The following is a 26,807-nucleotide window of genomic DNA, read 5'->3' as shown; positions in this document are numbered from 1 at the left end:
TTTTTCTGTGCGTTTTTTAAATATTTTTGTAACATTGCTCTTACCAATGAAACAAAGGCTATGGCAATCCAGTATTGGAAGAACCCCGTGCGAAATTGTAATTCAAACCGCCATTTCGATAAGCCACCCGGTACACTGCTAACTTACTAACCACACAAACGTGGTAATAATTACTGGAATTAGTACTTTACTTGAATGGTTAACAGCATCATTCGCCGCTAAACGTATGCAAACACCTAAACACCTTTCTTCTAACACGATTTTATAAACTGAATAATTTAAAATTATAATTTAAATTTCTTTAAAATATTTATCTATATTTTATAATTAAAATAAATTTATTAAAATATCAAAATTTAATATTTTAAAGGTCAATGAATTACACATTAGTACTGTTCTTTACAGAGAGAAAACCGCAAATATCCGAAAGAACATTTCGAAGTTCACCGTAGAGATTACGCAAGTGAGAGCGGAAACCTTTTATGTTGTGGACCACAAGATGCAACCGTTCAACTGTTTACTGACTCACTAGGAAGAGTTTTCCTAAGCAAACCTTATGATTTTTACGTCAACAACCGAGTATACATGTCGAAATCCAAAATTATCGAGGGTCGTTCAGTTTTATGCTGTACCAGAGCGGGTGGGACAATATGTGATGTACTGGTTGATAGCCATCGCTTCGGGAAAACAAATATTCCAAACTGTACACGACTAGTTCGTGACTGTGTAGTCTTATGGGCCGGAACGAACAGTATATTGAATTGGTCTAACCAGTACCGTTATCGGCAAAAATTATACGCGGATGGAGAACTTTGGGGCGACAAGATACAGTCATGGTATACTGCATATAACGGCTGGATTCGATACAACTACGAGAACACCAAATCGGTAGTACTGGTTGGAACATACAAACAGCGCACAGAAGCTATCAAAGAAAAGCAGGAGTATATCGAACTCCAAGATTTTCTAGTGGAGTCATTCAACGGAATGCTAAAGGACATCGCTAAAAACACCACCATCATGCCAGTCGAATATTGCGAGATGGCTGATTACTTTCCACCTGAAGAAGCGATGACGAATGATGGCTTGCATCTCGATTATTATAATCCTATGATACCTCGTACAAACTGGTTAGATGAATTCAATAATATTTATAACCAAAATCCTTGGAAAGCAGTCAACCGAGTTCGAAGTGCAATTAAGACCTGCTTGAAAAAAATTTAAATGTCACCAAAACTTGATAAAAAAAATGTTTATGAATCATTTTATATATTTTTAGAAATTACTTTGTGCGCATACAGCAGCATAATGAATAAAGGGAAGGACGTAATGCACGGCAATATATTCAAATTACCAAAACGTAAACCTAGAAACTGCGTGATAAAAAAAATTAACCAAAATTGATGTCACAACTTACCTGACCCTACTCGTAAGAGGAATGTCTGAAAAGGTTGTGACAAAGTAATGTAGTTCTAAAACATTAATTCAACGCAAAGTAAATATAGAAAACAAAAATAAAAAGGCAAGGCAAAATATTTAATAATATAGAAAACATATTGCTAACATTATTAATATTACATTATTAATATTAATATAATAACCATAATAATATTAATATAATAACCAATAACCATATTAATATATATTAATATAATAATATAATAACCATTTTAAATTTAAAATAAAAATTAATTTAAATTAAATAAACTTATTTTTTCATTTAAATTTAAATTTCATTTCCTTTTCTTCAGCAAATCAGACAGTGCACAATTTTTTAAGCTATATTTATATTTTTAATAAAATAAAACCATTACAATTCAAATTTTTTGCAGAAAAAAATAATTATTATTCGTTTTGTAATACGAAAATTTTGAAAATTTATGACCCTTCATGGCTGGCGGCCTCCACGTGGCAAGGGTTGGGTATGTATGGCACACAGTCATACATAGCAAACGGCCAGTTACAACAAATTTTTAGAAAATTCAACTATTTATTAGCAATATTTATTAATAATATAATGTTTAATAATCCTCCACCATTCACCATTAATAAATACATAAATTTAAAATTAACTAAATCACCAGTACTTGCACTCAACGCACATGCAGAAATCCCATGCCCACAGCCAACACCCGTTTCCAAACTCGGTGTAAGCACCTCAAACCCGGGCTCAAAAGGTCACCTGTGCATAAAGCCAACACCTGTGTTTACACGGGCGCGCGTAGCCATACTGTTATACTAAATATGATATTTCATTTATAATATGTTGAAGGGTACCGATACTAATAATAATAAATAACCGATAATACCGACACTAATTCCGATTTCCCTGCTTCAAAATATTTTAGAATCCTATAATAAGTACATATTGAGTCAACTACAATATTTATGACGGTGTTATTTAAAGGTTACTTATTTAAATTTTTCATTTTTACTCGTTCACAACTGAAGTACTGATGGCCTGTTTTAATATCAATACATACTGTATACACTGTAATATTTATGGCTACCTCTTGATCGGTTCAGCTAATACAAGTCTTACCTTAAAAAACTACCATTCTAAATAATAATTTACTATTAATACTTACCACAACTATTTCAGTTAATCATATTCTATCACGAATTTTACAGTTCGTGTAATGTCACATTCATCTGTCGATTATGCTGTTAAATCATATATTTCACTTTGCAAACAGATTTCGGAAATAACTTCTTCTGTGAAGCAGTTATATTTATTATATTGCTACACTTCCAATTATATTGATTAGATTATATTTACAATAGCATATCAACGTAATTTAGATACACAACATACTCCGTATTGCGTAACATGAGATCACTATACTGAGTGCTCTCTTGCTATACGCGATGCGAAGTGGTTGTAAAAAAACCAAAAAACATATTAATATAATAAGAACAGCAACACTGACAATCTGACATAAAAATTAACTAACTTTGCACATTACTTTAGATGTCGTTAAATTCTTCAGCACTGGGTACATAATGACGACGAAAAACAAACCGCATCTCCTTACCAGTAAACTTTCGTTCTTAAATTCATTTTCAAACTGCTAAAACAATTATTTTCTGCAATTCTAAAAATTCTCAACCGAGGCCGTAGGCCGAGGTTGAGCTTGTAAAGTACAAGGCAGCCTCACGTATACCCGCTCGGCACTTAAAAGGGGCCACTACCGTACATGACTGCGTAATAATTATCATAATATTACTAAATACTGGGTAACACCATAATATTACTAAATACTAATATTACTAAACACATTTTAAGAATATTATGGTACAGATAAGTAATACAAGTATCGGTCGCGCTAGCGCGCGACCAGTTGTGTTCGAGGTAAGGAAGAACGAAAGAAATACAAAATATACTTCATAGTGACATCGTACAGCAATAAAAAAGATTTTGAAAAATATTTCAAATATATAACCCCAGCGAGGTCATTAAGCGAAGTGGATGTGCGAACCGACTAAAAGCTTTTAGTCGGTTCGCACATCGCACATCCACTGTACATATTCAGCATGACTCCTTTAATCGTTAAGCTGCTGAACTACGAAAATTACTAAAAATTAAAGGATTGAAAGGCTAATTGCAACTAACACGATTAAAGGAGTCATGCTGAATATGTACAGTGCTACATGTACAGATGTACTAACAGACATACTACGAAAGATGGAGAAAAAGCAAGGACTAACAAGCTTTAAAGACTGATAAGCGCGATACATCTAAGTTGGAAACGGTACGCAGTGGAAAACGTCTAGACTGACATCGTACTACGAACAATCGACAAAAATTAAAGACCCTAAATCCGCTGAATCTGGTATAGTATGAAACATCCGATTAAGACTCTACAACACGGCCGCGATTGATATGGATACACTGTACTACGATAGTTAACAAAAATACCGCTACTGCTTCTGGCTTCTGGTGAACTCGGTTTCATGCTGGACCCTGAAGACTCATTTAGATTCAGAGAAATTTGAACGCGGAGTGACAGGTGCGGCAAGGTGTCGCGGCAATCCCGGTCCATGCAAGAATTTTCACCGTCTTCCCTTGCCCTCTCAGAATGTGAAGCAAACATTGGTACACGAAAGTTTCTCAGGTTCCACCGGGGTCATCTAGAAACCATTGTTGTGGGCCAGATGCACTTTTTGCCGCATGCAGAACTTTGCGAACGAATTCTTTTTGCTGTTGGTTAAGTGTACGCTTCAGTCTTTCGCCGTCTGCAGTCTCTTTCTCCCTTTGGTATTCATCACCAATACTGTCAACAGGACGTGCTGGTTTTGGTAATCCTATCTGTTCGCAGGTTAGAATCGGGACACACTCAACGTCCCATAGAGCCCTATTTTTGCTTTTCTCTTTCGAGTAAATCTGCCGGGAGTCTTCCATCAATTGCTCTTGATGCGATTCGAAAAGCCCGTTAGGATCGGCGGGTATGCGGAATACACAAAGGTACGCGAACATGTCCCTTAACGATTTCGGCATACTGGACAGACTCGCTTCGGTTAAGCATGCACTCCGTTCGGCATCGTCATCTAAAAGTCGGAGTGCTTTTGCAGCTTCTTGATAGGTGTCATACGGTACTCCTACGGATGTTGCTCCAAAAATTGTATTAAATTAATTGAATATCTTCCCAAGAAAAATGATAACTGTAACAAAATCTTTGTAGTAGAGGCTAAGGGAAGTGACCCGGTACATGGTACCGGTCATTTTTTGTACATACTAAAAGAAACTAACAGGATAACGATTTAGCATTGGGCAGGACCTAGCACAGCAAAGCAAACGCCGCTTTGTTGGGCCACCCATTAATGATACGCGTTATAATGTATACCAGAAAGTGTTTTGACTTCATCTACGTTCTTCTTATAAAAATTTTCGTTTTCCCATTCCCACTCCCATTATGAAATACCATTCCCATCTATTAGGGTCTTTCCCATTACCAATACCATTCCCAATACAAATTCCCAATACCAACTCCCAATTCCCATTCCCAGCGTTTATTAGTACCCATACTGAAATCAATTGTATACAACTTCAGCAGAACGCTAGGAAAACAATAAGCAAGCCAACAGGCGTATTCAGACACAGATACTCGTGAAGATATTCAACTGCATAAAAATAAACCATTGCATAAGCACATGTTTAACGGTGATATAAAGTATAAACAATTGCATAAGCACATGTTTAACGGTAAATGGAAGTTGTGCAGCTAAATAAATACATCACTGCACTTGGCATAATATTTGCATTGTAAAAATTAGATCCAAAATACAATAATTTAGTCATCGTACATTAAGTTTGTTAATATAAGGAGCAACATATCATTTTATATCGTATTACATCGGTTGACGGGCATGGCTGCCACACGTACTGTCACCAAAAATCCACCTAAAGGTGCACAAATATTCAGGATAAAAATTGAGTTTAAAATTTGTATGATTTCTAGGCTGACGTCATATAAATGGGCGGTGCTATCACCCTGCCACCGAAAATATAGCACAGAAAAAAATGAAAATTATGTACGTATATTATATGCATAATCGACCGGCCGAGCGTAGCGAAGGTCCTCTATATTCAGAAGTAATACCTTCGTTGATTTCTGTCCGTTACGAAAGTTGTTACGAAAGATTGTTACGAAAGCCATTTCCAAAGAGTAATTGGAAGTGCTTATGTTGCAAAATAATATAAAATTTTATTATTCTATATATACATGTGGCGAAGTACTCTGACAGATCAAATAATTAATTTTATAATCTTAAAGACATGCTGTATTCAAGGGAAATGCTGCGCTCCGGTCTGCCAAATGCACGCCAACGTGCATTTTTCCTAGTATATTTAAATGTGTATATGCTTATCGCTTGAAATACAAATAAAATAATATGTATATGAAAATATTTAGTTTTCTGAAAATCAGATTACTTAACTAGCAAAATAAAAGCAAATAAAATAAACTCCATTAACCAATGAATAAAATAAAATCCACTGACAACGAAAACTGTTGCCCCGAGCCATGAGCTCTTTCACGCCAGCTTGCTGAGGCTAGTAAAATGGCTAGTCATGATTAACTGCGCATTTCTGAGTTCTGCCTGTGCGGCAGGCAAACTGCAAAGCCAGGAACCGGCGCGCGTCCCATTATATGTGGAGAAACCCCGTGACCTCGATGTTATCCACTACTTCTTTATCACAGCTATCGTCCGCATCTCCAGAATGCAGTACGCTGATTCGCCTGACGGACATAACCAGCGTCTGATCAATGTGCCGCCATAAATCCCGAAGGATAACGCGGAGTGTAGGTGGCGCAGCAGGTCAGTCACTGTCTGCTGTTGCATAATGTACTGGACCGGAAGAGGACACCAGCACAGGGGACGGCGACTGACAATGTACAGAATCGACCAGACGAGATCCGCACCGTTGCCTATCCAGTATAGCACTGTACTGGCCAGTAGAACCACAGTGGCGGAAATGATGACGCCCTGGATTCGGTGGGTTTTTTGCGGAGCATCCCGGCGCCTTGAGGAAGGACGATGGGATGGCGGTTTGCGCTTGAAGCGCTTCCACAAATGCCATACCGTAAGAGCGCAGAATACCGTAATGATAATGGCACACGCCAGTTGGTGAACACTCTGTCGGTAAAGGAACTGGTTATTTGTTGTGGCATTGCTGCTTCGTTTTTTCTCTTAACACTGCGGCTTAAACTGATTACATTGTATTAGTAACGATGAGCATTCATAGCAAGCAGGCGACTAATTTATGAGAACGGGAACGCAAAAGGAACGAAATATGAGAAAAGTCAAGTATTTTATGTTTAATCGTAAATAGACCTTGATATTGTTATCGAGCCATGGAAATAAAGTGCATACTATTTAAGTATTTTATCGAAGCTTGATCTGTCAGTGTATTTGTATTACGTATAGACTGTAGGATGTAATCATGTAAGTACAATAACTGCGTATAGTTTGTAGGATGTCAGTGTAATAACTGTCACCTACCTGGATCCAGGAGTGAGCGAGCGACCAGTTGGCAGCTGTTGAGGACGAAATTCCCCATTCGGGTCCATAGTGCAGCGCCAGCAGCGAAAACGTCGACGCGGCAATGAATATAGCATAGCCTACGCAGACTGCCCCGAAAATAAAGTTTCGTGAAGTTGAGCCATGCATCGCCATATAACGGGCCGGGGCAAATACCGCAACAAAACGATCAACGGCATAAACCGCCAGAGCCCTGCAAAGTACGGCACCGGTATTGAAGATAGAATTACAATTCAACAGTTTTTAACTATTTTTTCAATGATTCAAATTAAATTAACTCAATGAACTCAAATAAAATTCAAAATTTAGAAAAACTAATTTTCCAAATCTTTTTTTACAGACTTTTCCGTTCAAAGCATTGAAATTTATTATTATTGCATAACATCAGTGACTATTGCTAAGTCTGTCTTAATAGTCACTGATATAGCGTTTTTAAACAGTTATCTTATTACTGTAAATCCGCATCGATTTATGCTGCCACCATAAAAGACTACAAGTATTTTGAGACAAACCTTTTTTAAAAAAACCGTTTCGATTCGAAAACTTTCGATTTATTTTGAGTAAATTACAAATATTAACGCTATATAAATAAATTATTTCTTTATTTAAATTAGTTTTTCTTATTTGTCTGTTTTTGGAATCGTCTGAATTTTTTAGATTGCTATACATTTAAAAACCTGCAATGTGAAACGTACAAAATTTTGATTCCCGTCCTAAGAAATGGCAAACAGAATGAGAAAAAATTGAATATTTAAGTAAAAACATACAGTACTCACCATCAGTGTTTCTCTTCCAGCTATAAAGTTTTATCAGCTAGTGGCCCTCTGCAACGCTTCACGGCAACGTCCTGCCGGAAATATTGACTCCGCGTCATACCGTTTTGATCTTAGGGAAATTTTTGATCGGAAAAAAATCAAAAACTTATGAAAAATGGTAAAAAATAAAATCTAGCTATTTGGCAAAATTCCGTGTTTATATTACTGATAAAACAATCTGGCTTATTCATACCCTTGGCTCAGTAGAATTAGGAAAGCGTCAATAAATATCAGAACCATTAAATTATTCACAAGAGCATGGTCTTCATCCAGGCAGGGGAAGGCTGCTGCCAGTCTGTGTGAAGCCAGCAGGAGAAGACAACGATTCCACCTGCACAATGGAAAAAGCGTTTTTTATATTACCATCTGTAAAAATGAAAAAAAGCGTCTTTTTATATTACCATTCTTTCTTTCTGCAATCGGAAAAACAGACAAACACATATTGGGGAAATATTGGGGAAATATGGGGGAAATTTTCGTTAGCAAACACTGGGGAAATGTAAAGAACGCGACAAGATAATGGTGATCAAGCTGGCGATTAGCGTAATTTGTATTTATCTTCACGATTCTTAGGTTTTTAAGGGTATTAAATTACGTCACTTAGGATTTCTTCGGTTTTAAGGTTTCTTTGGTTTTCTTATGCTTTCTTAGTAGGCCGAATCAATTAGCACGCAGTGTGCACTGCGTAACAATCGTGCGCCGCAAAATCATGTACGGATGTAGATCCCGCACATTGGTTACATTACCATCTGTACAATGAAAAAAGCGTCTTTTTGTATTACCATATGTGCAATGAAAAAAGCGTCTTTCTGTATTACAATTTGCACAATGAAAACAATATTGTACAATAAAGCTGTAAAAAAACTGCATAATAAAGCTGTTCAGTGAAAGCGTCTTTTCATATTAACTTTGGAGGAACAATGTGCAGAATGTACTAGTAATGTAACTTACAAATACAGGAAGTGGATGGATAAATAGATTATGAGAAATATATCCTGGCTGCGAACTTTCGAACGGCGGGGACGAGCAATCCGGAGACACTGGGCAGCCTTTCGACAGAAATTACGACACAGCAGAAATATGACGCCGGCGCCGTTGCCTAACGTGCCAGCGGATAAAAATATTAGGAATGTAACGGCGGTCCGTTCGTCCATGGACTGCTTACAGAGGCGTTGGCGCCTGAGAGCGGCATGCTCGATACTGAAATTGACCAAGGGAAATCCACAGGAATCCGTGGCGTTCGGCATTTTCCGTGGAATAATTAGCTGCCAGCCAAATCAACTAGTTACCATGCAGCTCATTACCAAAAATCATACTGGCTCCTTAAAATCTCCACTCGCTGAGGAAGAAGCGCTTATAAAGGAACTGGGCTACAGCGGAAAGGCAGGACAACCACGAATTGGCAACCGTTTAGTGCCGGTGTTCGATTGCTCTTTATTGCGATACCAAAGCATTAAACTGTCTAGCTTCCGATTCCTGGCACTGATTAGCCGCATTTGTATGCGATTAATAAGCGGGGCAACGATAATAAAACAGACTCAATGTGGAAGTGCAGTGGTTTTATAGTAAGTAAATTAGTTTGCATGACATACACTAATTTGGTCGATGGATGTGAAACTAGCCTTAACAGTAAATAATCTTGCAATTAGCTTGCAGTTATTCATAATATGTGCAACTATCCTGCAGATAGCAATCCGGCGACGATACGTTCATATGGAACAATAATACAGCTTTATATAACATAATATATAATATACGGAAAACAATTAGTGCGTGACGGATGCACAGCACCGTGTAATAAATACGTAATTCTGTCCATTTTGTAAATCTTAAACTAGAAACTAAGTAAAAAGTATCTTTTCAGAGGCAAAAAAGATAGCAGGTCGCGATCAGCGGGAGACTACAGGCGTTGTCAATGATGCTTGGATAATGTCGCTGACAGATCGATGCGATTCGTCCGTGTGTAAAGCGGAAGCGCACCTAGTAACAGACAGCCTGCAAACTGAGACCACTAATTGGTTTTATTAGTAGGTAATTAACCGTAGTTGTAATTTTCCATTATGTGCGCGCAGTAGCACAACCAGGAAGTTTACTACGCAGATGATATATTCCACCCGGACGTGGGCAACAACCAAGAGACAATCTGTCTATCGGCTGTCATTGCGAAGCAGGAGCATGTGCGGTACGAGTAGTGACGCAGCCGCTATGACGTACAAGCTTGTCCTGTAATTACTGACGACTCAATACAGCGATTTACACAAATTTGCGTGTTACGCCAAACTTCACACTACGGCGCGCCACGCCACACTGTTTAAAAACGTAACTTGCATTTTGTCTTGGTACACGGCTACACGCCATATAATTTAATGAGAATAATAATAGCTGCCTGGCGGAAGGTGGCTAGAAAATGGTCGGTGCAGTAAGCGGCAATCTAACTGCGGAGAACATTTACAGATTTTGATAAACGTAGTGAAGTGGCCTGGACACTTGGCAAAGCAGAATTACCGTTGACCAATATCATGTGGTTATGTATGTTTTCTACAACATGCAGTGTGGGTCTTTTTTGAAATAAACAGGTAGAGTTAAGTCTCCAGCTCTAACTACGAAAGCTGCGCTCGAGTTGGCTAATGTCCAGTTTGGTGCTTTTCCTTGTTAAGAACTCTTTTGGTAGTTAGAGCTGGAGACTCGAGGGCAAATTTTGTTTGCATTTAGTAGTCCATCGAAGCTTCGTTGCGCGGAGTCTACTACCCGTAGTTAGAAAGAAATTTTCTTAGTTAATACAAGGAATGCACTGATATGTTGCAGCACCGAACCGCCTTCTCCCAGCATCCCGCAATGGCTACCTACAAACCTACATTATACTGCACGTTTTAGGATTTATTGCACAGTTTCACAAAATGCAATGTACGGTATTAAATTTCCGAGAAAACGTAATGAACAAACAGAACCAATTCAATATGTACCGCAGTACAAGCTTGTCCGGTAATTTCCTACGTAAAGGTACAACTAATGCGAAGTTTGCGCTTATAACGATGATGATTCGGAACCACAACGACAAGCTACAGCAACGCCCAGTTGCCGTTTGGATGGAGAGGTTAAATTCGCGAAAGTCATATGTGCAAGGTGGGATTTGCAGTTGACGGGTTGTGTCGTTCTTCGTGGGTGTTTCGGCTGCAAAAACATGCAGCTTTCTGTCTCCATTCCTTTTGCAGTTTGCTGGTTGTACTGTATACGGTGCAGTCAGCTGATCCGCGTCTATCAGCGTACTATCGCGGGAAGAAATAGTGTGAAATTCACACCATTCCGTGTAATGCAGTAAATTATCATAAGTGACGGTGATTGTACATACGGCCTCCAGAATCAACAAGTGGAAAAATTGTCGCGAATTTCCGTGTATTTCCTAGCTAAACGCAGAGAGCAAAAGAAGTGTGGGGCTTTTGAGTCCCGAACTGGCTGGACGTCACTGTCACGTCTGACATCATTTGCCCCGCGTTTGCCGCATATCCGACGGAATACTTGCGAGTAAGAAAATTATTTCGATGTGTCCTGCCGTTAGTTGTATCTAGTTTTCGTTTTCAACATCTACCGTTATTTATGCTCACATTCGGAAAAACATGATAGAGTCTGCTCTTGAAATTTTTAAAAGTTTAATGCAAAAATAAATTCAGTAACCTATTGTAAGTTGTGCTCACCTTAGCATGGAACTGGAATTATGCCCACAGCTGTAACTTCAGTGCTTAGAATGTGTCTCATATTTCGTTCACTTTAGGTATACGGTTTTATCGCAAATTCCGACATATATGTGGCTGGACAGAAGATTTTACACAGAACGCCTCATGGCTCATGCTGTTCTGTAGCCGTAGCCAGGCTCATTCTTCCCTCTCAGGCTATGTTCTGTGACTTCTGTCTGATCTTTATCCTGCAAAACGCGGGCATTGGTAGCCGGCTCTGGCACACATTGCTGCCGGTCAGTCAGCAAGCGTTTCGTTCAGCTGTTGTTTACCAAAAACTCGCTAAATGGCTTAAAAATCGATAAATTTGGAAGGATCTGGCCATCATCTGGGTGATGTATGATACATTCGGCAGGGTTAGTATATTAGAACGCCTGACCCTGCACCTTCTCACGGGTTTTTGCGCAGTCTTTGCAGCCAACGCTTGAGCCGTTTTCCTTTCATCTAGCAACGCGCAGTACTCTGTAGATCTTCTTCTCCATTTAGACTATGCACTTCGCGGAAAACGATTTGATGGCGCGCTGCTAAATTGTCTCTTTCTTGCGGCTGCACTTATTAAAGAATTACAGATATGTGACAAAAACCCATTGAAATTTGAAATCCATCGTCTGGATTCCCTGAAATAAAGTGATCAATGTAAAACCTATTTGCGGTCGTAAAAAAAGTATCTTAAATCATGAAGAATTAGTACAAGGGTGGTAACGTAACGTCCTCGCAATAACACCATCCTCGGAAAATTTGGAAAGCCGCGGGCTGTGTTTGTACAGCAGGGGAAATTGGCCAGTATCAGATAATATCCAAATTATCCAATACACTGTACGTGTTCACTGACAGTTTACACTGTGTCTTTGCATAAAAATATTCGGGCACGTTCGTTCGCACACAACGGGCAACAGTAGAATGCCTATTACCATCAATCCATAGTAAACCGACAGTAGCATGATAAAAAAGACCATCCTTGCAAGCGGCAGCATTGTGTTGCCTGGGTTTTGGTGCGTCTTTTCAATAATCAAGATTATTTAATTTTATGTATGCATAGTTACATTCCCTACAGATATATAAGGGCTTATCAGAATTCTTACCATGTTTAATGCGAGGCGGGAATGCTTGTCTTATTACAATTTCACGGGCCCGTAGTTTTTATCGTAAAGGTATATATAGCACGTGTTTAACGTAACGTGAAAGTTGCACTATGAATAATTGTTACTACACGACGTCATCCTGACTCAACCATAACGAAAAAAGTTTTACTCTTTTCCATATTAGGGTTGTTACAAAGGCCAAAGTTAATATTTTTTGATTTATATGGATTGTTTATAATTTAGATCGAGATTTGACATGCATCAGCTGATCAGCCACAAAGTGCTGCTGCGGCGCGCCGTTGTATGGAATTTGGCGTTAGTCTGTAAAATTTCACTGGCCGCAGTATTAATGCAATAGGGACTTAATGCACTGGGTTAGGGGACAAGCTTGTAATGCACTAATTACACTAAATCCTTTAGATGATTAAGAAATGCTGTGTTATAGCCATAGACCCCGACCTGTTGCCGCATACTAGCTGCGTGTTCACACCCGACGCACTCCTAAGCTGCAATAGCACAGACATCCTCATTCCCACCCGGTTTGTCTTCAGTCGCGTCCCGGCGACGACAGAGAAGTTAATCGTCGGCTTGGACGATGCAGCAGCGGAAATTTATATGCACCCGCGGACTAATCCCTGGACGGCCATCGTGCCGGCGCTGCGTTAGGTGACACTCTTTAACGTGAACAGTTGGAATGGCAAAGCGGACCCCGCAAACCTCATCAATCTTCTGTCCAGTTTAAAAAGCAATATTACGTATCTTAACCTAAAATACTCGTATGTGGGGAATTTAAGCGGCGAGGCGTTTCAAGGATTCGCCCGCCTGGAGCGGTTATTCTTGGCCTACTGCGACATTCAGTCTGTCGATGTGCGAGCACTGGTAGGATTGGCAGCGCTGCGGGAGATCGATCTTTCAGGGAATCGGATCGTCACGTTTGACTGGGCGGTTTTCGAACCAGTGTCATATGATCTTGAGGTAACTAGCCTTCAGTATATCCCGAACACACGCACTGCAATTTCCGTTATTGCGTACTCCACAACCTTTTCTTTTTTATCGTTGTACTGCAAAACGACTTGTATACTCTACATTGGTGTGATAACCGTATGCTCGTTTATCATCCAAATGCTCAATTTATGCCAATTTAATTCAGACAGAAAGTATAAAAGTGTTGATAAGGTTTAAAAAACAGGGTACCATTTGATCTTTACGAACAATAGATGCCAAAACTGCATAAATATCGAGACAGAAGTATTATTAACATAAACTAGGAAGTGTACCAGTATACGGTATCAAATTCGTGTGCATCTTTATCAGCCGCTCTTTCTCAAATTTTGCAGGAAAATACACATTGACATGAAGATCGCTTTTACAGCGCAACGAGGTTCCCACAATTTTTTTAAACACTGAAAATGATTTTTAAAATTCTCTGTGATACATTAAAATATTTGCCACGTAACGACGCAGGACAGACTGGACAGTGTATGGGAGTGCGCGAAAGCGAATGTTTCCGTTCATGTACACCATTTGGTACCACGTACTGGCACACTTCCCTTAATCTGAAATTTCTGAAAAGTAGTTGAAAAATTCACCGAGCGGAATTTAACAGATACGATTGTGGTTCAATTTTAGAGCATTATATTCAACGGAGTCATGCCGCTGAAAACACTGACCATCAGCCGTAACTTCACCTTCAATAAACCAACTACCCGCCTTTGACATCGAAGTGCAGCAACTAGAGCTTCCATCGAAAACCATCTTCGATACCATGCACAGCAACACCGCGTCGCGTATCCGACTGTGGTCCAACGCATTTTGCCCAGCGGATCCGCAGAAATCCTGTTCGTGCTGCCAGGCCAGAGACACCGTGGAATGGGCATACTGGTTAATCGAGGACGATGTGAATCAGTACGGGTGTTGCGTGAATGATACGGTGGCCAACTGCATCGGATTATCGAGTCCGTCGCCAACGAAACCAACGTCAGCACCAACTACGGCGAGTCGGCCGACAGATGCCACCAACCCGGGCGGTGCGGCGGACAGTCTGAACGCGGCTTGCAAAATTACGCTGATTTCTTTGGTGATACTGTCCGTAATTAAGTGTGGACTGTTTTAATAAGTTTCTTAATTTTCATGGAAGGCTTCAGTCCTGGCCTTATCTGGCCTTATTGGCCTTATTGTGATTTTTACTAATTTGAAATACTTCGCTTTTACTCGCGTTCCGACCGCTTACAGATTACACTTTCACGTTCCGTCCACCCGATTGCATTAGTAGGCCCTGCAGTGAGCGGCTACGTGGTTATTAACAGCTAACTGCACAGTTCAGATTGTTTTCCCCAGCACGTAAAACTTAAAAAAACGTTTCTTTGGACGCACTGAAAGCGAAATCGGCTAACAAAAAACACCTCCAGTCAAACAAACCGAACAGTTCGAAAATTAAGTGACGAGTCTTTCACATGCTGGTTAAATTTTATTTTTACGGTGATTAATTCTAGTAAATTAAAAACCAAATAAGGAATTCGTGATTATTAACTAAATCGGTGATTTTCAATTGGTGATAATTCATCGTTTTTCTATAGCAAACTTTGTGGATGGATTCGTTGATCTCTAAATTATTCTTGAAACTTTGTTTTGTGAAAAATTTTTTTGTTGTTCCTTGTTGCCTTCGATTCTGAAATAAACGTTGTTGCTGGTTAAAAATTATCTGCATAGTATTATAAATTAATTTTTATGTGGGCCCATGCAGGGAAACTGAAATGGTGGGTGGACGGAACGTGAAGGTGTAATCTGTAAGCGGTCGGAACCCGAGTAAAAGAGAAGTAGTAATAACGGCGACGACATTTTTATAACCTGCTGTCTGAACGTCACATAATGTGGTTATGGCTATCAGCAAGTAATTCCCATTTCGTGTCATCCTATAAAATCGGCCTCTTCATTTCTTCACCGTATTATACGTAGTTATACGTTCAAAAGCTTAACAGATGCACTAGAATCGCCAGGTGGTGCGTTGACGGTGTGAAAGATGTGCGACCTGAAAGTCTTTCCCACATAACGCAACAGTTTCTCCTTGAAATGACCCGTTAATTTTGGGAATTAAGGTAATTAATATTATGTATCGTTTTCAATGATCTCTGCGGATCTTTTCTTATCATTGACTTTCTTTGGATTTTTGCTACAATTACTTTTATTTCATATCTGTTTCGGCTTCTCCGGCGCTTGACAGGTGATCAAAACACAATATCGCCTACAGTTCACACAATCGTTGACATTGTCACCGTATTAAGCCATAGTCGGCTGATAAACTGATCAGCGCGTATTAGGAACGTATTCGGTTAGTTATCTGCTTATCATCTTATCACTGGCATTCTGGCAACAAGCGCAACATGTTACACTCACTGCTTAATAATGGTTAGTAATCCAGCTGTGGCGGCAGCAGTATTATCGTGTACAGTCAGGTTTCTGTTGTAAAAAATACTCGCCACCGGTTTCGAAGGTCTTTTACAGTTTGACACTTTCCAAAAGCATTGCGCTTTGGGATTTCAGTCTTGTTAGAGATGGCGAATATAAGGTTCTTATGCGTGCAAACGGCTTTAATGTGCTGGCTATCTTTTGGTACGTCTAAGTATTTTAATGTACACACTGCAGTTACTTATTTGCTGTGCCCAAACTTCTTCTGCATTATTTTTACGATATTAAGCGAGAACAACTTTTTGGCACTGATATTCTTTACTTTGTAGTGTATCTGTGCCATGGTTAAATATTTCAGTAACACGCCTGTGTTGTAGGCACCGCACAGTTGCCGCATCCTGGCTGCACCTTCACATCGGAAGCTCTGCTGAGCTGCAGTGCCCTCGATATTGTCATTCCCACCAATTTCGATGTGAACCGCATTCCGACGTCCACGCAAAAATTGGTTATCGGCGTGAATAATGAACTGGAAGAAGTGATCATGAGTGCGCGGGCGACTCCCCTGCCAGCCAGCCTTGAGGCGTTGCGCGAGGTGACACTCTACGGAGTCAACAGCTTTTCGGACGATGTTAACCAGGCCGGAGTGGCGGTCCCTTTTTTGTCCAATGTCCGCGGCAATATTGCGTATCTCAATCTGAAATACTCGTTTATGGGGAATTTGAGCGCAGAGGCTTTCCAAGGATTCTCCCGGTTGGAGCGGTTGCGCTTGGAAACCTGTCGAATTCAGACCGTGCATGTGCGAGCGCTGGCGGGGTTGGCAGCGTTGCGGGAAGTAGATCTGTCGGGCAATCAGATGGAAACGTTAGATTGGTCGGTGTTCCAACCGGTGGCAGATAATCTTGAGGTAAAAACTGAGACGGCTAATCTCGTCCTCGTAGCAGTTGTTTTACTACTCACTCTTATTTTGCGCAGTTTACATAGAACCTTTCTTGTATCGATTTATGCCATTCTGTGCAGAATTGCTTATATGCACCGGCGGGAAAACCGTTTGACAGTAACATCCTGCCGGAGAGTTAGTGAAATAAGACTGAAAATGGTTTATTTATACGAAAATCTGCCAAAAGCTCGTTAAGAAAAAAACCACTTCAACTTCCACAGTTCCACGTAATGATAAAGAAATGTCCTTTGACCCGTTTCATTCATGCATCTTGTATCATAAAATGTACTTCATTTACCTGTATTTTGGAAATCAGTAAGAATGCCAAAAGCTTCTACCCACGCCAAAACGATGTTTCCTATGGGCTCCAGTTTGGAGATAGCGCATCACGCACTCTTACGTAAGGCGTTCTCCGATATGGGGCTTTGCACCAGACTATACTCGTTTATGTTCTTTTGGCAAATTTAACTCAAATCGTTTCTTAACGAGACTTTTAATAAATCATTTCTGCGCACATATTTTGTACCGTTGGGAATTTCGATTCGGCCATAGCTGTCCACTCCAAACGCGTACGCACAAGCGGATTTTCCGCCCGACTTTTGACTGTTCAACTAACTTCCCTAACTGCGAGTCACTAAAATTACGCTATTCGGGTACAATAGTGAGTCGGCGATGTCCTCCTGGGGAAGCAACCGGGCGCCGGAAAACGCATTTACTTAATCAAGGGAGCAAACAGAAATTCGTTAGACACACGCTCTGTCTAACTCTGTACTTTTAATTAAAAGCGGTGCCCCTTTTACGGTTTACGGCGGATACCGCCGACTCACTAATGAGGAGGATTAAGGAAGGAGTAACATTTCTATTTCTATATTTTAGCACATTGCAATCCGATGGGTTACCCCTCTGAAATCACTGACACTGAGCCGCAACTTCACCTTCGCCAAACCCATCGGCCGCCTGCTCGACGACGCCGGGCTCCTCCGATTTCCCTCGACAGGCATCCTCGACACCATGAGAATAACGAATGGAACAACGAAAGGTACAACGAAGGGAACAACAAAGGGAACAACAAAGGGAACAACGAATGGAACTACGAAGGGAACAACGAAGGGAACAACGAATGGAACTACGAAGGGAACAACTACGAAAACAACGAATGGAACAACGAAGGGAACAACGAATGGAACAACGCATGGAACAACTATGAAAACAACAAAGGGAACAACGAATGGAACAACGAAGGGAACAACTATGAAAACAACGATGGGAACAACGACTGGAACAACGAATGGAACAACGACGAGGACAACGAATGGAACAACGATGGGAACAACTATGAAAACAACGATGGGAACAACGACGAGAACAACGAATGGAACAACGATGGGAACAACGAATGGAACAACAAAGGGAACAACGATGGGAACAACGACCAGAACAACGAATGGAACTACGAAGGGAACAACTATAACTACAACGAAGGGAACTACAAATGGAGCAACGAATGCAACAACAAGGGGAACGACGATGGGAACAACGACAAGAACAACGGATGGAACTACGAAGGTAACAACTATAAATACAACGAAGGGATCTACAAATGGAACAACAAGTGCAACAACAAGGGGATCGACGATGGGAACAACGAAGGGAACAACCACAAGAACGACGGATGGAACTACGAAGGAAGCAACGAATGGAACAACTAAGGGAACAACTAACGGAACAACGGGGGTGACTACTACTAAGCCGACGGATGCGACGAATCCGGGCGGTGCTGCTGCCAGCCATGAAGCTGCCTCCGGAATCGTGCTCATCTTTGTTGTGATGTCTATGAATAAGTGTGGGCTGCTGTGGTGAAATCCATCCCCGTCCAGTAATCTTCGTCAATTTCATCTGTTTTTGATTTAAATACGATGCCCTTTCAGCTTTTTATTTCTGAAACAAGTCTGCTTTCTCAGTCATTTTCATGAACTCTCGCATTTGACCATTTCTGGTGAGCATTGCCTTATTCCGGTTAACGTAATCTGTGAGGTTTGCCATAGCATTATTTGTGGTTATAAGGTTTTTGAAAGTTACAATAATTTTTTTTAGAACACAGCAACGATATACGTAATATTGAAATATAATAAAACGGGTTACCGTATTTTGCTGATTTATCGACCGTAGCGTAGCGGAGGTCCTCTATGTCCAGCGTTCATGAAAAATGTGGTGCCTGTCGGTCGCCGCCATCTAATGCACATATGAGCGGCTTTCCTACAACTTTCCTATAATTAATCAAATCCACACATGCGCGCTGGCCGCATAAACTCAAAGCGCCTGCAAACTGTGGTGTCTGTCGGTCACCGCTATCTAAAGCATACTTGTACGATCACACCACTATCAAATTCAAAATGCGCGCTGGTCGTCTGTACTCAGGCCGCGTGCAGAATGTGGTGTCCGCTGGTCACCGTAACTTTCTGTAAAGTGTCTAGAGGCGCGGTAGCCGTATACAGATACAAGTGCTGTGCTGCGTACTGACGTTTCAGAGCTATATTTCTTTGATAAGTCAAGTAAAGCATTCCTTATTCCTATCATTGCGCTTTACGCAAACGATTGTGTTGGTTCGTCGGCCGCCGCTATGGCGTCACCTTACTTGAAAACGTAAAAAGCGCAGTGCCAGTTTGTACTCGAGGCATGTGCAACCATGGGTTCTTTTTTTGGTTACCGATAAAGCGGTGTCCTTTCACCATTGCACTATTTGTTGCTAAAATAATTATGAATACTGAAAACGCTCTATGAAACTGGAATGAAAAGCCCGGAAATACGGTAACAGGCAGAGCTGGTCGGTGGGATAAGCGCAATACCGGCATGGACAAGCTGCTTTCAGGCCTGACAGTAGCGCAGTTTCGTGGAGGGCTACAGTAGTCTAACTTGTCAGTACGAGTATTTCTAAAACCATTTTCAACAATCAGTACATGTAGGAAATGTTCAAGTATTTCGTCGGGAAAATTACCGCCAGCTGCTCGAATGGTGTGCCAGTAAAAAAACAAGATCTGACGTTATTTCCTTCGTCAAAGATGAAATTTGGAAACTGCATTAATTATTGTCCAGAAACACTTAGCTATAGCCAGTGAAACCTTGCATCCCCCGGCTCAGAAGGACGTTCACCGTAACTGAGAGCGCAATAAGTTTCCTTACAGTAGCTTTTACAAAACCGTTTTCAGTATGGCCGGCAAGAATGACCGATCCACAATTTTTGCCATGTTCCGAGAACAGCGGAATATTTGTCTGTCTGGGAGACCTAACCGGTTACATAATTTTACTTCAAATAATTCATTCTACAAACGTTTTCGTTTCTAAGTAGCTCAAAAATGTTTATAAATTTACTGCTACGCTTAGGTCATGCAGTGCCAGCCAGAAGCGAGTACGCTTTCCTATTAAAGATTTGCTTGAGATACTCGTATTGATTTCATCATCGAAAAGAACAAAGTGAGAATTTTAGCCGCAAGGTGTGTGATGTGCCTTGTGTGTTTTACTGTTCCTCATTGTGATTTGTATCAAGCAAGGTCCTTCCGTTAAGATATGAACATTATTGCTGGACTTTTTTTGTATGCTTGCCCTAAGGCAGCTTACCGCGCTATGAAAACACCTGTTCGTTTTGAAACGGTACGCATTTCTTTTGGCCAAGTACATCTTGTGACCAGTGACCTTCTTGTGGCGAACATTAGTGTGTACCTGCAGGAAGCCACATTTTAATCTGGATAACATCATCCAGATATTTGGTTATGAGCGTAGGAGTTAGGAGCAGGTCATCGTTCAGAACAGAGATTCCACTCTACCGACTGTATTTGGTTGGTCACCTAGTACGGAAGTCGTAGTGCGACTTCCGTATAGCATGATAATACAAGTGTACATGCGAACAGAATTTACCAGAACTTCGACCAATGGCTTAAGGTGGTAGCACACCGCTGCAAGAGACTGACAGGGGATTTTAGAAGCAGTACAAGTTCTACAAGTACTCTGTAACACATGCGATAGCTCGTCGTAAAGAATGTTAAGTACTAACAAGGTAAATTTTTCCACGTTTGTTTGGTTGCCGCGAGATGGGCGGCTTCTTTGAAGTGCGCACAGACACGTCACTGGACGATTTGCGATTTTAAAAACCACCCCGCTATAAACAATATTGCTTAATAAATCTGTTTTCCTCTATAAAACAATATGCGTCTGGTATTTGTGCGAATAACTCAATGGAAAAATTTAGCTTGTTAGTACTAACCATTCTTTACGACACTCTATCGTATTTGTTACAGAGTACTCGTAGAACTTGTACTGCTTTTAAAATTCGCTGTTAGTCTCTTGCAGCGGTGTGCTGCCACCTTAATTTTGCAGGTATATCGTGCCTAATATAGCGATTATCTGACAGCTGTACGGTTGCAAACTTGCAACAAAGGCGCCGGTTTCTGCATGGTAGCAGGTTTACACACAGAGAACAGAAACATCTGTTCACACGACAACGAATTAGTGATAGTTGCAAGATCGTTAGTGATAGTTATTGACTGCAAGATCAGCATGTCTTAAATTTTCCTTATTTTATCATATTCTGGTGAAGGACGATTAGCTGTGGTGCCCCACCGTGCCACTCTCCACTTCTACCGTGTTAGCAATGTCTGGCGTAGTTCCCAACTGCAACGGTGTGAGAGTACTGGGAGATGACGGTCTGCTCCGCTACGGCTGTGTCGTGGATGTTGCGAAATCCGGACTCATCATCGATTTCCTGTGTCCCAACCGACGCCGTGAACTGAAGCCGTTCAACCGAATTTTCCAGGACTGTGACGAGACTGGCGGTGATATTACGGTGGCTGTCGCTTCTTGAGGGTCCTTTCCGACCGTCCCCGTAGAAGTTTTGATGCGCGAGACTCCGTGCGGTTCGTGGATGTGGTCTCCGGTTGAAGCGCGCATTCTCACGGCCGGGGCTTTCCATCCGGATTATGAGACGGCAATGGTGCAATGGTGGAAAAACGGAATTCGCTGTACAGACATTGTCCCGCCGAGTCGAATTCGCAGCAGAGTGCCAAGTACTTGCTTGCTATATTTTTAGTTCAGTTATCGAAGTAATTGAACTAAAAATAAAAATCAAGCCAGGGCTAACGAATCACCGCCTCTTTTAGATGGTTTCCCGGGACCGTCAGGCCATTCCCTGAAAGCCATTAAAAAGGGGGATTATGCAAAGTGTAGTGTGCCATTTCCGAAGAACTGCAGCTCGGCGACGGCTGGAAATTTGCCGAAATCGTTCAGTAGATATCAGTGGGTGAACGGTAGGACTGCGGGAGTGCTCCATCTGGATACTGGAACCGGACGCGTGTGGTTCATATACCGTCAGCACAGGGAAACCGACAGATTGCCGTCACTGGTAAAAATTTTCTTCAGATTGTAGGCTAAGAGGCTTTCCTTGAGCATCTCAGGATGTTCAAGTTCTTTTGCGTTTTTTTAGATTCAAGATGAGCGATTGGCCGAAGAATTATTGAAACGTCTTCCACAGATCACTGCGGAGGAATGCACATCACGGGACGGCATCCCGACAACGGATCGTCCCCTTGCACTCCCGGGGGAGTTGCTGCTGGAGGTGTTTTCCCATCTGGACACTGCCAAGCAAACCGAATATTGCGCGCCGTGTGTGCCGCGTGGAACGCCATCGTTCTGTCAGCGCCGTTGACCAGTAATATTATTCCGAAAAGCTACGGACGCGCTCGACTGGAGGGAACCTGGTTTCCTTACAAGATGTTTTTGTTGGCCGCTTCGATCTTCAAATGCCTACGTTCCACCACGAAACGGATTATCATGGCCACGCAACTGAAAGGATGCGCGATCCTGGGAGCTTGCGACTAACAGCGATTAATCACCGTGATGGAGTTGGCGGTGCAGAGCAATACAGCCGTGAAACTAACCGACATGTATCTGGTGGATGACTTTATTATTAAGACTTTGCTATGCCAGCTCTTGTATCAGTGGCATTATGGCTAATCATTTTTGCAGCATTCCTTTACGTAATCGTTTAAAAACTTCTTCTGTTTGAACCTCGTACACGTGTATATTGTCCACCAATGTTCAGATTATCGGAAGTTTTCTCGTCGCTCGATGGCATAAAATGCGTTATTAGTTTGAATCAGTCTTCTCCGGCGCCTGATGGATGATCAAAACAAATTCACCATATCACTTACACAATCGTTGACATTGTGATTGTATTAAGCCAGAGTTAGCTGATAAATTGATCAGCGCTTATTTGAAACATGCTCGGTAACTATCTACTTATCATCTTATCACTGGCAACAAGTGCAACAATGATGATAAACATTTGCTACTTAATCATTCTTACAAATTCACCTGTTGCGACGGCAATATTGCATGCGCAGTAAGCTTTCAGGAGTCACAAAAAATAGCGGCCACCTGCATTTCGAGAATCTTATACAATTTTACCCTTTCTCAAGCTTTGTGATTTCAATCTTGTGAGAGATGGCGATTAAGTTTTTATGTGTGGAAGCGGCATTGATGTGCTGGCTGTCTCTCGGTATGTACGAGTATCTTAGAGTACGAATGGCAGCAAACTGTTAGCTGTTCATAAAGTTTTTGGGTATATTTTTACGGCATTAAGCGAGAACAACTGTAAGGCATCGATATTACTTGCTTCGTAGTATCGATGTCCCAGATCTGTGCCATGGTTAAATATTTCAGTAATATGACTGCGTTGTAGGCGCTGCACAGTTGCCGCATTCTGGTTGCACCTTCACATCGGAAGGCCTGCTGAGCTGCAGTGTCGTGGATATTGTCATTCCCACCAATTTCGATGTGAACCGCATCCCGATGTCCACGCAGAAACTGGTTATCGGCGTGGATCAAGATCTGGAAGAAGTGATCATGAGTGCGCGGACCACTCCCCTGCCAGCCAGCCTGGGGGCGCTGCGCGAGGTGACACTTTACGGCGTCAACAGCTATTCCGACGACGTCAATCAGGCCGGAGTGGCGATCCCCTTTCTGTCCAACGTCCGCGGCAATTTAACGTACCTCAATCTGAAATACTCGTTTATGGGAAATTTAAGCGCAGAGGCGTTCCAAGGATTCGCCCGGCTGGAGCGGTTGAGCTTGAAGACCTGCCAAATTCAGACCGTGGATGTACGAGCGCTGAGTGGGTTGGCATCGTTGCGGGAGATCGATTTGTCGGGCAATCTGCTGGTCACGTTTGACTGGGCGGCTTTTGAACCGGTAGCAAACATTCTTGAGGTAAAACATGAGACAGAGAAAAATAGCCCGATCTGGTACTAATTTGTACACATTAGCTGAATACTTCTTGTTTCACGCACTTTAATTTCTCTAAATTTATCGATTTATGCCATTCAACTGAGGAAAAAATTGGCCCGCGCTCAAACTCTGACTCTGACTACTCAAAGTCTGACTCTGACTGTCCAAACTCTGACTCTGACTCTGACTGAATAACCTAAGAATAACCTAAAAAACCTAAAAAAACCTAAAAAACCTAAAAAACCTAAGAAACCTAAGAAACCTAAGAAACCTAAGAAACCTAAGAAACCTAAGAAACCTAAGAAACCTAAGAAACCTAAGAAACCTAAGAAACCTTCAGAGTCAGAGTCAGACTTTGAGTGGTCAGAGTCAGACTTTGAGTAGTCAGAGTCAGAGTTTGAGTGGTCAGAATCAGAGTCAGAGTCAGAGTTGGAGTCTGGGCCGAAAAAAAATTATTGGATTATCGCCCAGAAAACCGTTTGTGCGCTCATTACAAACATCCGTTACCAGAACACAGAAAAATACAAAAATGTCCTACATCAGAACTGCCTTAAAATCTATGCACGTTCTTCCGTAAAATTTCAATAAAATCGCTCTTAAAATTTTGGGGCTTTATATTTGTGTCCGCGCTCCATACGTTCTGGACTCCTAATCCGCCCATAAGCGTCCAATCGGAGATAGCCGGTACTCGTCGTTTTTACGCTAATGTATGCAGTGCCGCTCGGCACTTGTAGCAACGCCAACGCTTGGCTCCACAATGGCAGCACACTGCAAAACGTGTTTTGAAGCATTAAACAACAAAACACAGCAAACACCTTTTGGAAAAAGCAAACATTTTCGAGCATATAAACGAATGTGGGATTATATGCGTGGTACATGGTTAAAATGTCCCTATAGTCAAAATTTTTAAGTAAAGGAAAAATTTTGCCATGGACCCACATCGAAGATAAGTCACTTTGTTTTAATTATTTTAGCACATCGAAATCACCGGAATTACCTCTCTGAAAACCTTAACAAATAGCCGCACCTTCACTTTCAACAACCCGATCTCCCGCCTTCACATCGACGGATGGCTCCTGGACTTCCCATCCAAAACCGTCTTGGACACCATTTCCAGCAATGCTACGTCGCGCATCTACTTGATGTCCCCTCGATTCTGTTGGGCGGATCCACAGATATCCTGCTCGTGCTGTCAGGCCAAGGACACCGTCAACTGGGTCCACCGGCTGATGCAGGGTGCCACGCGTCCCGATATTTTCCACCTGTACTGCGGGGGGCGCTCGTGGCAAGCCAACGCCACGACAGCGGATCTGCCGGATGGCAATCAGTACGGTTGCTGTGTGAATGATACTGTGAGCAACTGTATCACGAGCCTGGTGCCCACGAAACCGACCTCCGCGACGACGGCAGCGCCGACGAGTGGAACAACGCTGAACACGACTAAGCCGACGGATGCGACTAACCCGGGCGGTGCGGCGGCCAGTCAGAGAGCCGCAAGCGGAATCGTGCTGCTTTTTAGTGTGATGTCTATGATTAAGTGTGGGTTATTCGGGCAAAATTAATTTCCGCATGATGACCTGCATCAACGCCCTGCGTTTTTAATAAATCACAACTCTTTTTAATATATATTTTGGAGCATATCTACTTTCACAATGATTTTGATTGAGTTTTAAATAAACCGCTGCGCCTTGTTACGGTGGGTGCGGTCTGAAAGGTGTGCTACAGAATTAGTTTTGGGTTTTGGAAAGTGATTATTTATTACCAAAGTAAAACCGATCGCAGTATTTTGCTGACTTAAATTCTGCTCTGGTACTGTGCAATTGACATCGCATGATAATTCGTCGCGGATCAAAATGGTACAGGTCATTCATTACTTTGGCCACCGTGCTTCAAAGTACCGAGAACCACAAGAAAAACAAAATGTTAATGAATGGCTCGATGCTGATTATTTAATTTGTCTTGCCGGCAGAATATTACAGACCTGTGCAAAATACATTTCCGCCTTGCTAGAAGTTTACACCTACTCATCCTGGTTTGTTCATCCTGGTGTTACGAACCCTGAAGTAGCTTGGATTACGGTGGATAATGACCTTTGCTAGCCTAGGATCTAAAGCGCTATGCCAGGATTACCATACAATAATTCAAATACTATATAGAATGGGCATGTACATTTTCTATGAGAACGCCTGATAATTCCAAAAACAACTACTGCGAGGCTTGTTGGTGACGGACGTACAGGACGCCGTAGGTTGGCTGATTTACATACTGAAACCTATACTAGTAACGTGCTTGGTTTCGACATCATTCAGGTAATGCGGCTGCGTTACGGTGCTATGGCACCCGGTAACCAGAAAAGAAGGCTATCGTCCAGCTAACTTAACTGATTTCCTTGATGCAGTCAGGCAATCATACGTATTACCCCGTTTCTTTCTCTTATAATTTTACAAGTAGACTGCGGCCGACAGCGTGGCCTCGTAAGTTATGCACCTCCGGTGCATACGATTGTCTGTAATACTGTAGA

The 26,807-nt window shown here is 41.6% G+C and overlaps 3 protein-coding genes across 3 annotated transcripts; 2 read left to right on the top strand and 1 right to left on the bottom strand.

The window, feature by feature from the left end:
• Positions 1–6,183: 6,183 nt before the first annotated feature.
• On the bottom strand, positions 6,184–9,161 carry LOC129601213 (uncharacterized). Its single transcript, XM_055499956.1, has 4 exons — positions 8,808–9,161; positions 8,050–8,187; positions 7,003–7,234; positions 6,184–6,636 (listed from the first exon to the last, which is right to left on the bottom strand). Exons 1-4 carry the CDS (start codon positions 9,101–9,103, stop codon positions 6,184–6,186), a joined length of 1,119 nt encoding a protein of 372 aa, XP_055355931.1. The 5' UTR covers positions 9,104–9,161.
• A 6,929-nt stretch (positions 9,162–16,090) lies between these two features.
• LOC129601205 (putative per-hexamer repeat protein 5) lies at positions 16,091–19,143 on the top strand. The gene is made up of 3 exons (XM_055499946.1): positions 16,091–16,278; positions 16,452–16,978; positions 17,888–19,143. Exons 1-3 carry the CDS (start codon positions 16,221–16,223, stop codon positions 18,869–18,871), a joined length of 1,569 nt encoding a protein of 522 aa, XP_055355921.1. The 5' UTR covers positions 16,091–16,220; the 3' UTR covers positions 18,872–19,143.
• A 4,227-nt stretch (positions 19,144–23,370) lies between these two features.
• LOC129601207 (uncharacterized) lies at positions 23,371–26,070 on the top strand. Its single transcript, XM_055499948.1, has 3 exons — positions 23,371–23,558; positions 23,742–24,268; positions 25,261–26,070. Exons 1-3 carry the CDS (start codon positions 23,504–23,506, stop codon positions 25,846–25,848), a joined length of 1,170 nt encoding a protein of 389 aa, XP_055355923.1. The 5' UTR covers positions 23,371–23,503; the 3' UTR covers positions 25,849–26,070.
• Positions 26,071–26,807: the final 737 nt, after the last annotated feature.

This window comes from Paramacrobiotus metropolitanus, unplaced genomic scaffold, assembly GCF_019649055.1.
Source record: "Paramacrobiotus metropolitanus isolate TYO unplaced genomic scaffold, Prichtersi_v1.0 Parri_scaffold0000219, whole genome shotgun sequence".
In the NCBI taxonomy this organism is placed as follows: domain Eukaryota; kingdom Metazoa; phylum Tardigrada; class Eutardigrada; order Parachela; family Macrobiotidae; genus Paramacrobiotus; species Paramacrobiotus metropolitanus.
The sequence above is the reverse complement of the archived record's forward strand: the minus strand, read 5'-3'. Positions and strand labels throughout refer to the sequence as shown.

What these genes read in the sequence shown, in the direction of transcription:
- LOC129601213 (XM_055499956.1), bottom strand. Translation starts at nt 9,103, where the DNA reads ATGCCGAACGCCACGGATTCCTGTGGATTTCCCTTGGTCAATTTCAGT. An exon ending in CTAATTCTACTGAGCCAAGG is followed by an intron (nt 7,235 to 8,049) that starts GTATGAATAAGC and finishes CGTACTTTGCAG; the next exon opens with GGCTCTGGCGGTTTATGCCG. An exon ending in TCGCTCACTCCTGGATCCAG is followed by an intron (nt 6,637 to 7,002) that starts GTAGGTGACAGT and finishes CTTTACCGACAG; the next exon opens with AGTGTTCACCAACTGGCGTG.
- LOC129601205 (XM_055499946.1), top strand. Translation starts at nt 16,221, where the DNA reads ATGGCGAATATAAGGTTCTTATGCGTGCAAACGGCTTTAATGTGCTGG. An exon ending in AATGTGCTGGCTATCTTTTG is followed by an intron (nt 16,279 to 16,451) that starts GTACGTCTAAGT and finishes CCTGTGTTGTAG; the next exon opens with GCACCGCACAGTTGCCGCAT. An exon ending in CGGTGGCAGATAATCTTGAG is followed by an intron (nt 16,979 to 17,887) that starts GTAAAAACTGAG and finishes TCTATATTTTAG; the next exon opens with CACATTGCAATCCGATGGGT.
- LOC129601207 (XM_055499948.1), top strand. Translation starts at nt 23,504, where the DNA reads ATGGCGATTAAGTTTTTATGTGTGGAAGCGGCATTGATGTGCTGGCTG. An exon ending in GATGTGCTGGCTGTCTCTCG is followed by an intron (nt 23,559 to 23,741) that starts GTATGTACGAGT and finishes ACTGCGTTGTAG; the next exon opens with GCGCTGCACAGTTGCCGCAT. An exon ending in CGGTAGCAAACATTCTTGAG is followed by an intron (nt 24,269 to 25,260) that starts GTAAAACATGAG and finishes TAATTATTTTAG; the next exon opens with CACATCGAAATCACCGGAAT.